The following is an 11650-nucleotide window of genomic DNA, read 5'->3' as shown; positions in this document are numbered from 1 at the left end:
AAAGCTGCTAAAGTCAATGAAAATAATTTTTAAAAAAAATGTACGGATTGGTTTAAAAAAATGTACGGATTGTACGGATTTTTTTAAAAAAAAATTGTACGGATTGTACGGATTGTTTTTCGAAAATTGTACGGATTGTACGGATTTCTTCTGAAAATGTACGGATTTTTGTACGGATGTGTTCAAAAAAGTTTTGGCCACCCTGTAATTATGAGTACCCTGGGCAATGCTCCAGGGTACTGAAGCTAGTATTGAAATAAAATGTTTGTTCTATAATTAGAAACAAGTTCTGTGCCGGGAACTTTGAGACAACAATTAGCAGTGCTGGGATTGGTCAGATTCTGAAAACATTTCAGGTGACGTCATAGTAAAATTTAATTATTTGTTGCTAATTCAGATGTTTTTGTTTTTGATGAAAAATATTATATAAAAACCGGTTTTTATTGACAGTGCTTTGTTTTCGTTTATTTATGACTGAGTTGAAATTATAACAGCTGAATACAGGGTTTAGTAAATTAAGTTGAAAATTAATTATTTAAATTGTTATAAATATTAGAGGGTGAATAAAATAAAATATTGTGTACAGGGTGTGTCTGAACACTACAAGATGCCACTTCTACAGGAACTTGTTAACTGGACTTTCAGGTAGATAGAACATTTTTTGGATATTTAATTCTCAATTAGAAAAATACTAATACTTTTTGAGTATTACTGATTCATTTGAGCAACAATGAGGAAGATATTTTTTTATTCAAACTATCAAATAACGACATTTCACCATTGTCTCTGCTGCAGAAATCCGCAAATAACGGTTATTAGAGGAACCGGAATAGGGAATTATCAAAGAAGCTTTCCTTGTTTTTCTATTTGAAAATTGACAATTGTGGTTTCTCATCAATGGTGTGTTGTGTATTTATGCAGGAAAGGAATTGACAGAATTTATTTCTAATCAGGACAAAATTAAAAATGTGAGTCGTTTTGTTATTACGTCGGCAGTTCCCTGAACATCTGCAGTGTTTCAATACAAAATCATTTAATATTATTTATATTTTTTAGGATGAATGGAGACCTGGCCGCCAAGTTCAATGTTCAACTGGACTAATCAATGCTCAACTGGACTAATCAATGTTCAACTGGACTAATCAATGTTCAACGGGATTAATCAATGTTCAACTGGACTAATAAATGTTCAACTGGACTAATCAATAATCAACTGGACTCATCAATGTTCAACTGGACTAATCAATGTTCAACTAGACTAATCAATGTTTAACTGGTCTAATCAATGCCCTCAATTGGACTAATCAATGTTCAACTGGACTTATCAATGTTTAACTGGACTAATCAATGTTCTACTGGAATAATCAATGTTCAGCTGAACTAATTACTGTTCAACTGGACTAATCAGTGTTTATCTCAACTAAGCAATATTCAGCTAAATCAACCGTGAAAAATCAATTTCTGCCAACTTATAAAAGATTTTTACGCAATACTTTGTCCACTCACGTTATCTGAAAAAAATGATGCTATGATTAATAATATTAAATATTGATATCTAAAGCCTACATAAAATCAACTATTAATGTTTTTATTTTTCCAGAAAAATGTTTAAAAGTATAATAGTTAAGTGGAGGTTAACCTAGAGGAAAACAAACACGAAAATATGGCGACAAACGAGAAACTACAAAATAAGTAAGAAATGGGAAAATTAAGAATAGTTGGGGGGGGGGGATGAGATTCTTATCTCTATCCTGATATTCCTGGTGTACTAAATTCTTATCCCGTTCACGGTTGGGAGAGGGGGGGGGTGTTCCACCATAATCATCAAAGTCTATATTTTATTAGCTGGCATTGAAAAGTTAAAATAGGGACATGTATCATCCCCCCCTTATCTAAACATCCTAGGGGGGGATACCCTCCCTCCATCTGTATTAGACGAAAATAGGCAAATCAGGTTAGAGTTAATTAAATAAAAGAGCTGAGATGTAGTGTTTTATATTTGAATTTAGAAACAACTTGTTTTTTTGACGGAGGATTGAGTAAAACTGTAAATACAAAAAAATTTAAGAAAATGTAATAAGGGGTTTTTCTTTCACAATAACCCCAAGGCAGTAGCCAAAAGGAGTTACGCGCATCCTCCAGAGAGAGAGCCTGTTCTACGACGCCGCATGCGCATAACTCCTTTTCGCCTCTGCCTCATGTATGTTGTAAACGAAAGACCATTAAATCTTGAAAAGACGAATCAAGTATTCAATCTGTTATTGTTAATTAATCGATGATTTTAAGTCGCATGAAAAATGTAATGGAACTAATTTTATTTTTTGAACTTGTTGCATTGTTCAATTGGGACAAATTGGTCTGGAATTGTTGTGCTCAAATCTTTGCCTAAGAATAGGGAAATTGTGCTTTTTTTATTTTTTTTAAATCACCTGTTGACTTATTCTGATTAGGTTCGCTTTTACATGGTAGGACTCTCTCTTAACTATTTTTAAGAAATGTGGTTAAAAACAACTAAATTTTAGTATTTGTGCAGGGGGGGGGGAACACATGTTAAAAAGGGGGGGGGACAAAGCCCTCTAACGCAGCCAAAAGGCACTTATTTTACTGTAAATTTAATCTCACGGGGGCGGCACGTTCCCGTGTGCCCCCTCCCTTGTTCCGGCCCTGGAATACTTGGTACTTTTTTCAAGGATTGCGATGAAAAATATCTGTTGGATTTGATTACTCCTAATAGAGTACTTGGTACAATTGTGTGGTTTGGAATAAATCACGCAACCTCGATATTTTTTATCCTTTCTATTCTGAGCATTGAAAACATTTCTTGGAATATCTTGTTATTCAGAGGGTTTATTTATCAATAATATTAGAAGCCATACAGACACAATCTCTTCTATTTTCAACTTGTTACTAAACATTTGAATGTACTATTTTCAGTAAACAGTATCTTCAGTATACTCTGCAATGTATTTTAGAAAATCTATATAGAGGCTCATGTTTAACGGGGTATAGAATAATTGAAAAATTCACAAGTGTATTTCACATATTTTTTTCCCTGGCAAAGATGGCAATGCCTAATTCAAATCTTTGTCTGGTTAAGCATGAATTAGATATTTCTGTTTAAAATTTTAAATAATGATAATTTTCAATTTCTAATACAAAACCTATAGAAATTATCAGAACTAATTACTTTCCAACCTTAAAAGATGACTTTACCTTCCACATTATTGATCAGATAAATGTTATATAAGTTAAACTGTCAATGTTATCTTTGCATACTTGTAACTACACTAACAGTCCCTTTAAGTTGAGACGAGTTGAATTAAATGGTTTGTTTTATAGGTTTGTCCAGTATTTTATGGTCTCCGGACTAGATGTTAACTTCGGGTTAGAACCTGATGAAATACTTCACTCCTTGGATTTAATCCCTGGAGATACATCACCTCTAGATAGATCTTACAAACCTAGAATACTCAGGTAATTACACTCCTTGGATCTAATCCCTGGAGATACATCACCTATAGATAGATCTTACAAACCTAGAATACTCAGGTAATTCACTCATTGGATAAAATCCCTGGAGATACATCATCTCTAGATATATCTTACAAACCTAGAATACTCAGGTAATGACACTCCTTGGATCTAATCCTAGGAGATACATCATCTCTAGATAGATCTTACAAACCTGGAATACTCAGGTAATTACACTCCTTGGATCTAATCCTAGGAGATACATCACCTCTAGATATATCTTGCAAACCTAGAATACTCAGATAATTACACTCCTTGGATCTAATCCTAGGATATACATCATCTCTAGATATATCTTGCAAACCTAGAATTCTCAGGTAATTACACTCCTTGGATCTAATCCTAGGAGATACATCATCTTACAAACCTAGAATACTCAGGTAATTACTAATCCCTGGAGATACATCACCTCTAGATAGATCATACAAACCTTGAGATGATTTTTTCTCTATTTATTTTAAATAGATAATTTATTTAATTATTTAGACATTATCCTGATATGACATCATGGAGTCATTTTAATCCCGAAGCATTGTCCAGACTGTGTCTACCAAATGGTCTCAGGTATTTAATATTATTATTATTATTATTTATTTTGTCATTATAGCATTCATTTAAACAAATTTCCAATGTATACGTATTCTTCAAAGTTGGCTATGAACAAGTGCTTTTTTAATTGGTAAAAAATGAATATTTTACTTTTCTGTCATAAAGTACGAGACAAAGGGAAATTTAAAAAAATGTGCAGGTCAGAATGTTTTAATTTGAGACCTTGTGAATGAGTTCAAATTTAGTTTATTCATACTTTATTGTTCAGGTTTAGTAATGATAAATCAAGATATCCTCCCTCTTGTCATCCCTTTGTGCTAACTAAGGTATTCATTGTTTCAAGTAGTTTATAATTGGAAAGAGGAAAAAACTACATAAAAACATTTAATCCTGGTTATTTATTAACCATTAATAGAGATAGTTTGGTTATGTACAACGAGGTAATAGTGTATAGAGTGATGATGTACGCTAATCCTTTAATAATTTTGTAAGCCATCAACTATACCGAGAGCGTACTGCATATTTGTTTATTATAAGGAGATTCTTATAAAAAGTATAAGTAAGTTTGTGAGGTAAAACCAAAGGCCAAGGCGTTGCGACACTTTAAAGTCGAAACTGTCTAAATATTTGATGACTAACTTTCAGAGTTGACTATATCTCAGTAGTCAGTGTATCCCCGTCAACCATTATCCGACAAACCATAGAACATCACAGCATGCTAGGGTTACCATCAGAACCACTTGGAATATGTTGGACGTGCAATATACATGCATGGCAAGCTTACGATAAAGGTTGACTTTATGTCTATCTGTTCATATGTTCAACCATAACTCCTGATTCCTGAACCCAAGGAACGATTTGCCTCAAATTTTGTTTTGACTTTTGAGAACTAATTAGAACCGCAAGTATGTTCTTAGCCTGGTTTAAAGTTCTAATTTGTAAAGGAAAAACTGCAAGCAAAGCTGGGTTTCCAGTCTAGTTTAAAATAAAAAGACGTTAGCTAGATAAAAACATGAGACTCAATTATTTTAGAATATATGTTGAGGAAGCATAAGGAAAACGGGCTCTATGTATAATTAAATACCTGAACCTTATATTAAAAATTTATGTTTGTTTGCTGTGTGATTATATATTTATATATATATATATATATATATCTATCTATCTATATATCTATCTATGTATCTAGGAGGATGGAAGTAAAAGCTGTGGGTTCTCCTTGGTTTATCTGGAGGAGGTTAAGGACTTGAATGTTTGCCACGCCCTCCATTCCCTCCAGAAAATGCATAATACAGAAACTGGTAAGTAACACGCGTCTTCTCAGCTGGGTAAATGTCTGGTAAGTACCACGCCTTCTGAGCTGGGTAAATGTCTGGTTTGTTCCATGTCTTCTCAGCTGGGTAAATGTCTGGTATGTTCCATGTCTTCTCAGCTTGGTAAATGTCTGGTAAGTAACACGCGTCTTCTCAGCTGGGTAAATGTCTGGTATGGTCCATGTCTTCTCAGCTGGGTAAATGTCTGGTATGGTCCATGTCTTCTCAGCTGGGTAAATGTATGTTCCATGTCTTCTCAGCTACGTAAATGTCTGGTATGTTCCATGTCTTCTCAGCTGGGTAAATGTCTGGTATGTACCACGCCTTCTCAGCTGCGTAAATGTCTGGTATGTTCCACGCCTTCTCAGCTGGGTGAGCGTCTGGTATGTACCACGCCTTCTCAGCTGGGTGAACGTCTGGTATGTTCCACGCCTTCTCAGCTGGTGAAAATCTGGTATTTACCAGGCCTTCTCAGCTGGTTAAACGTCTGGTATGTGCCACGCCTTCTCAGATGGGTGAACGTCTGGTATATAAAACCACTTCTCAGCTGGGTGAACGTCTTGTATGTTCCACGCCTTCTCAGCTAGGTGAACGTCTGGTATGTACCACGCCTTCTCACCTGCGGAAGCGTCTGGTTTGTGCCAAGCACATTCAGCTAAGCACGCCCTCTGTACACTCAAAAAAGTGCCACGACCGAGCCTAATCTGCTAACATGTAAAGCATGACAATTGTTTGTCGAAAACTCGTCTAAAATTTGTTGGCTTTAAATTTTAATATTGAATTTACGTTGAAAAAAAATATTTAATTGAAAATAGTAAATCAAATCTAAGTTACATATTTTCCTATTAATTGAGTTTAGGGGACATTAGTTCCAAAACTAAAACTTGGCCCAATTCTGAGTGCTAGAAATGGGCCCAAATTGAAAAGACTGGGGTTTTAGAATCCCGGCCCATATTGAGTTTAAAAGTTGAAAGTGAAAACTATAACCAACATTTTATTAAGCATCACGAGGACAAAAATACCCCATTTAAACTAATTTTCTGGAATCAAAATTATAAAAGGAGTTTTTTATATTAAAACCCTTGACCGTTTTCAAGACAATGTCAGGTTTTCCGTTTTCGAACATATCCTGAATTGAAATCATTGTCTTCTTGAACAAGCAATTTTCCGCATTTATTGTTAAATCTACATCCCAATTTAAACAAACAATTTCCCGCATTTCTAGTTAAATCTACATTGCAATTTAAACAAACAATTTTCCGCATTTCTAGTTAAATCTACATTGCAATTTAAACAAACAATTTCCCGCATTTCTAGTTAAATCTACATTGCAATTTAAACAAGCAATTTTACGCATTTCTTGTTAAATCTACATTGCAATTGAAACTATCAATTTCCCGAATTCCGCATTTCTAGTTAAATCTACATTGCAATTTAAACAAACAATTTCCCGCATTTCTAGTTAAATCTACATTGCAATTTAAACAAGCAATTTTACGCATTTCTTGTTAAATCTACATTGCAATTGAAACTATCAATTTCCCGAATTTTTTAGTGTAATCTACATTGCAATTGAAACAAACAATTTTTCGAATTTCTAGTTAAATCTTCGTTGCGCTTGCAAGAAATAAATAATATTTATATTTTGATTTCTCAGCGCTGTAATTTTTTTAATTATAAAAGAACAATATGTTTTTCTATTAAGAGTGTGATATAGATATATCCACATCTGTTTCCATTTCAGTGTTAAAGGAACATACACGCGCACTCCTGCGCACAGGAGTGCGCTTAACAACTTCAAACAAGGATATGTCTTATATTCTATAAAATAAAAAAATGGAATAAATCAAATGTTCTTTAGAATGTGGAACTATTAAGAAAACAGAACGTGTCCGACCAAGCTCAGCTGGAAGACAAAATAATGCTAGGTAAAAATATTTCTTTAAAGTTTTATACTACAATCTTAGTTATAAAGGGACTGTAATCGTAATTTCATGTGTCCCTCCATGCAAATATGGTAATTTCCGATTTCTTTTGGTATCCTAGGAACCTTAATTTGATAAAAAAAAATGAAAGATAACGTCGTTTTCTGACTGGGGAAAGTGTTAATTTCTGTGACTTTCTTAATATGTTTCTTACAAGCAAGAAATGCGCAAGTCACTTTCACAGAGAAACCGCAAATGGAAATAAACATTTTTAAGAAACAAAAACATAAATATTTATTTCATACTTGATTGGACAAAGCTTTTAAGGGTATCGTTGTTAATCGGGCATTGCCATCTTTGCATAGAGGGTTACTTGAAATTACGCTTCAGTCCCTTTAAGAGCTTTGGTTTTGGGAACATTGTTTTTAAATCATCTTTGGCAACCATAAGTTTATGTTTATGGAAAACTAGTGGAGGTATGTAGACGCAAAGTTGTTTTATTAATTTTGTATGATTTAGCTATTTTTTTGCAAACATGGAGGATTTTTTTTATTGTTCTTCCTTACAGATCGAGGTCTTTGCCACGGCATTATACTACCCGGCTCTCAGGTAAACAAACCAGGGAGTATAGAATAGAAGGCTTTGCAGACGGTACTTCATTTGAATAAGAAATATTTGTCTGATGTACAATTACCGCGTATATTTCTTATACAAATGGAGTACCGTCTGCAAAGCATGTAAAATCAATAATCATATTGTAGGGCGAACCGCGTCAGTTATATCTTTCTTCTATTACTTACTCCCTGTAAAGAAAACCTTTAAGATTCATCTTTTACACTTTAGGCACTTTATAAAAAGCAGGGGTTAGGGGGTAATTTTGATCTCTCACACTAATAATGGTGTAATTTTCCATTTACGACATGAAATGGTCTAAAACTTTTTAAGATTAGGCAAAATTTTTGGATTTTGCGATTTTTGAATGAACTCATTTTATCTAGGTTCCACTCTAGAGCTTTCAACCGCCAGCTATGATTACAGGAACAAAATATAAATCTTATTTTAATTTCTTAAAGCTGAATAAAACTCTGCAACCTCATCTTGATCGCTTTTTTTAGGAAATATGCCTTCGTGTAAACTGCACTCTATGTACAGCGTACTGTGTATGTACAGTGTACAGTGTATGTACAGTGTACAGTGTATGTACAGTGTACATTGTATGTACAGTGTACATATATGGCAGGTTCATCTGGTTAAAATCAATATTTAATTTGAAAAGATGTTTTAGATTCTTTTTATTTTTGATTCATTTTTTTTAGAAAGATAAATTTTGTTAATCTCCTTGTAATGTTTCATAACATGTTTATACTAATTGCATTTCTTTCTGTTTATAAAGAGGACAGGTATATACTTTATATGGCATTAAGAGAAAAAAAAAAACTTTTTATATTGAATTCAGAAATGACACGTTGTACGCTACTAAATCTATTTCTTTAATTTGTTCTCTTCCTCTTCAGCATGCAGCTAGCCAGGTTATACAATATACAACACTAGCTTGGGAACCCAGCATTGTCCAGGTTACTCAAGTTGACCACCGCCGTTTACCCGCGCTCGGTCGTAATTTACGATTTTAGTTTCCCTGATAAAATCGACCCACTCAACTTAGAATGAATCTCTTAATGTGCCCATGGTTCTCCCGAGTTTACCAATCAAAATTGAGACGAATCGATAAATGGGTTCCTGAGTTATGATCGGACAAACAAACAAACAAATAGAGATTACAACTTTTAATATATATAAATACACTATGTACACTGTAAAGTGAACAATAAATTTAACATAAATTAACAGAAAAACATTAATAAACAACTACACTTTTAAATTAAATGGGAGTGGGGTGCAGTTAGCTGTAAAAATGGGGATTTTATAAAAGAATAAAGAAAAAAAAAGAACAAAAGATTCTTTTTTCTAAATTATTTTGTTTAGGTTCTGCACTCTATTCATCGATTCATCAACCGTACAGACTATGATATTAATATACTAGGAATATTATCAAACTTTTAATAATCCCTCACCCCCCCCCCCCCACAACGACAAATTTTGGGTGTTTTGTTAAATCTATTCGTAGATATAGATTTTTAGCTTAAAGTTGACTAAATGATTAATAAAAATTTCGCTTGAAAATGACTGAGAAACCCTGTCTGTATATTCTTGAATTGATTCAATTTCTTTCAAATCAGAAATATTCAAATTTTACCAACCTTATTTTGTTATGATTGACTTTTTTCTCCCAAAATTTACATTTTATTCTTCTGACCAAAGATAACAAGATTGAAATAAGATTAATTCCAAGATAAAAGAAAGATATTTTATTTTGTTGTTTCCCCATGTACCTTTTCGAACGGTTTGTGTACTTATAGAGTCTTTTATTTACAATTTGCTGTACGATATCCCTCTACCTTCGCCTGGCCGATCAGTACGCTTCTGGTGTTTAGGCAGGATTTAGATTGTACATAGGTTGTGTACAATACTGCACATATTAGGTCTTGGAAAGAAAAACGTTTCAGATTATTCTATTATTTATATAAATTAAGTTCACTGTACATTACTGTAAATGTTGTTGTTTGTACTGTACAGTGTACAGTGTACACATCACACATTTCAAACCATTGTTTCAGATTTGGTTTCACAATTTGTTGATGACTTATTCAATCTGAGCTGGGAACTCTTGTTTTGATTTTCTGTTTAATCCTCTCTTTTGGATATCCCTGCTGGGTTCTGACCAATGAGAGTTCTGTCTTTGATCACGTGCAAACTTTTCCGGCTTCCGATTGGCTGTTCATTCTCTGCAAACGACACCCTGAGGTTGAATTTAGACACTTTCAGGGATATCAAATAATTAACTAAATTAACAAAAAGAGGAAATCAAGCTCAAGAGTTTTCGCTCTGATTTGATTTCTTAATTCAACAATTCTACCTTGATTTTTTTTAATATTTTGCTTATTTCTTAAATACAATCTTAAACATGTTAGGAGAAGTTGCCTCTATCAGTTTACCGAAGGTAAATCTGTTTAAATAATAATGCAAAACTTTTGGTATATAATACGAACCAAAATATTTAAAGGGCCTCTTATTCAAAACAACCAGAAATGGTTAGAGTGGTCCTCGCTAAATTAAAATGAAAAATTGTCCACTACCTGTAATTGTTTTTTATTAAAATATATAGTCAAATATTTATATCTATCTATAACATATTTCGTCAAAAATCTATAATTTACTTTCTACAACAATATATTTTAGATTGTTTCACATTATTTTCTTGATTAAATATTTAGGATCTCAAATTTATTCAAATTCATAGGTAAAAAAAGTGAATGATAAATGCCTTGAAAATTGTTGAAGAAATGAATTATCTGAAATGTTTCAATTTTGTTGGGTTTTAAGCCAAATTCAAGATTATTTAGATATTTTAACGGATTATTTGGTCTGGCAGAATATAAAAAGGTTACATTTTATATCTTGCATCTCTTTCTGAAGCTGTTTAGCAATATGTCTAATTATTATATTACTTCTAGGTTCCAGTAGAGTTGGATCTGTTCGATTATCCTCTTATCCAGTTCTTTGATCTTCTTGGGGTAACTTATTACAAAATAACAATAATAGTAATAATGATAATAATAATGATAAAAGTGTGATACTCATTATATATCACACTTTTATCATTATTATTATCATTATTACTATTATTGTTATTTTAAATATTGTTACTTTAAATATGTTGCATTTTTAGATATAATACATTTATAAGATACTTGAAGGTTTTGTGGACAGTTTTCTTAAAAATAAAATAAAACTAATTCTTAATATTATATAATATAATTATATAATTTTATAGTTTTTCCCCTTATTTCTTTTTATCCGTGGAATGCTTTGTTGTGCCACTTAAAAGTTTTATTGGAATAGAATTGAATCATTTGTTTAATTCCATTTAATATTTCTTTCAAGTTTAGTTGAAAAATAATTGCGATTATGTCTAGGAACTTGATAAAGTAAACTTGTTTTTATTCAAATTAGTTTTGAAAGTACCTCAACTCAATGTGGGGGGGGGGGGTATACTGGATTAGAATGGCCAGGAACTAGTTTTATCTAAACAATAACTAAGAATGTAAACAAAGATCGGAATTCCTCCTGGGTAGAAATGCCGGGCTTCTGGGCACAAAAGCAAAAGCAGCACTAATATGTCACAGTTTTAAATATAAACTAGCTGAAGTGCCTGGCGTTGCCTGTGGAATTTAAACAAAACAAATTCAAATTTTTGATTTTCTTAACGTTTGT

At 32.7% G+C, this 11650-nt stretch overlaps 2 protein-coding genes across 2 annotated transcripts in view; both read left to right on the top strand.

Moving 5' to 3' along the window:
• LOC111716426 (DNA polymerase epsilon catalytic subunit A) overlaps positions 1 to 1585 on the top strand; it is a gene marked incomplete at its 5' end in the record, with an annotated part of 25033 nt that extends 23448 nt beyond the window's left edge. Inside the window, 3 exons of the mRNA XM_023491880.1 lie at positions 281 to 356; positions 587 to 645; positions 1057 to 1585. Coding sequence (XP_023347648.1) covers positions 281 to 356; positions 587 to 645; positions 1057 to 1102 — 181 coding nt within the window. The remainder of the gene's footprint in view (positions 1 to 280; positions 357 to 586; positions 646 to 1056) is intronic.
• Positions 1586 to 1604: 19 nt separating this feature from the next.
• On the top strand, positions 1605 to 10977 carry LOC111716425 (DENN domain-containing protein 5B; the record flags this gene model as incomplete). The annotated part of the gene is made up of 13 exons (XM_023491878.1): positions 1605 to 1692; positions 3340 to 3474; positions 4018 to 4095; positions 4349 to 4406; positions 5270 to 5381; positions 7255 to 7321; positions 7887 to 7927; positions 8317 to 8356; positions 8775 to 8847; positions 9302 to 9359; positions 9736 to 9810; positions 10348 to 10376; positions 10891 to 10977. Coding segments are annotated over exons 1-13 (882 nt in total), but the record flags the coding sequence as incomplete, so codon positions are not given.
• Between the last annotated feature and the right edge of the window lie 673 nt (positions 10978 to 11650).

Source organism: Eurytemora carolleeae, unplaced genomic scaffold (genome assembly GCF_000591075.1).
Source record: "Eurytemora carolleeae unplaced genomic scaffold, Eaff_2.0 scaffold2006, whole genome shotgun sequence".
Classification (NCBI taxonomy): Eukaryota; Metazoa; Arthropoda; class Copepoda; order Calanoida; family Temoridae; genus Eurytemora; species Eurytemora carolleeae.
Note: the sequence above shows the minus strand (reverse complement) of the source record. Positions and strands in the feature narration are given on the sequence as shown.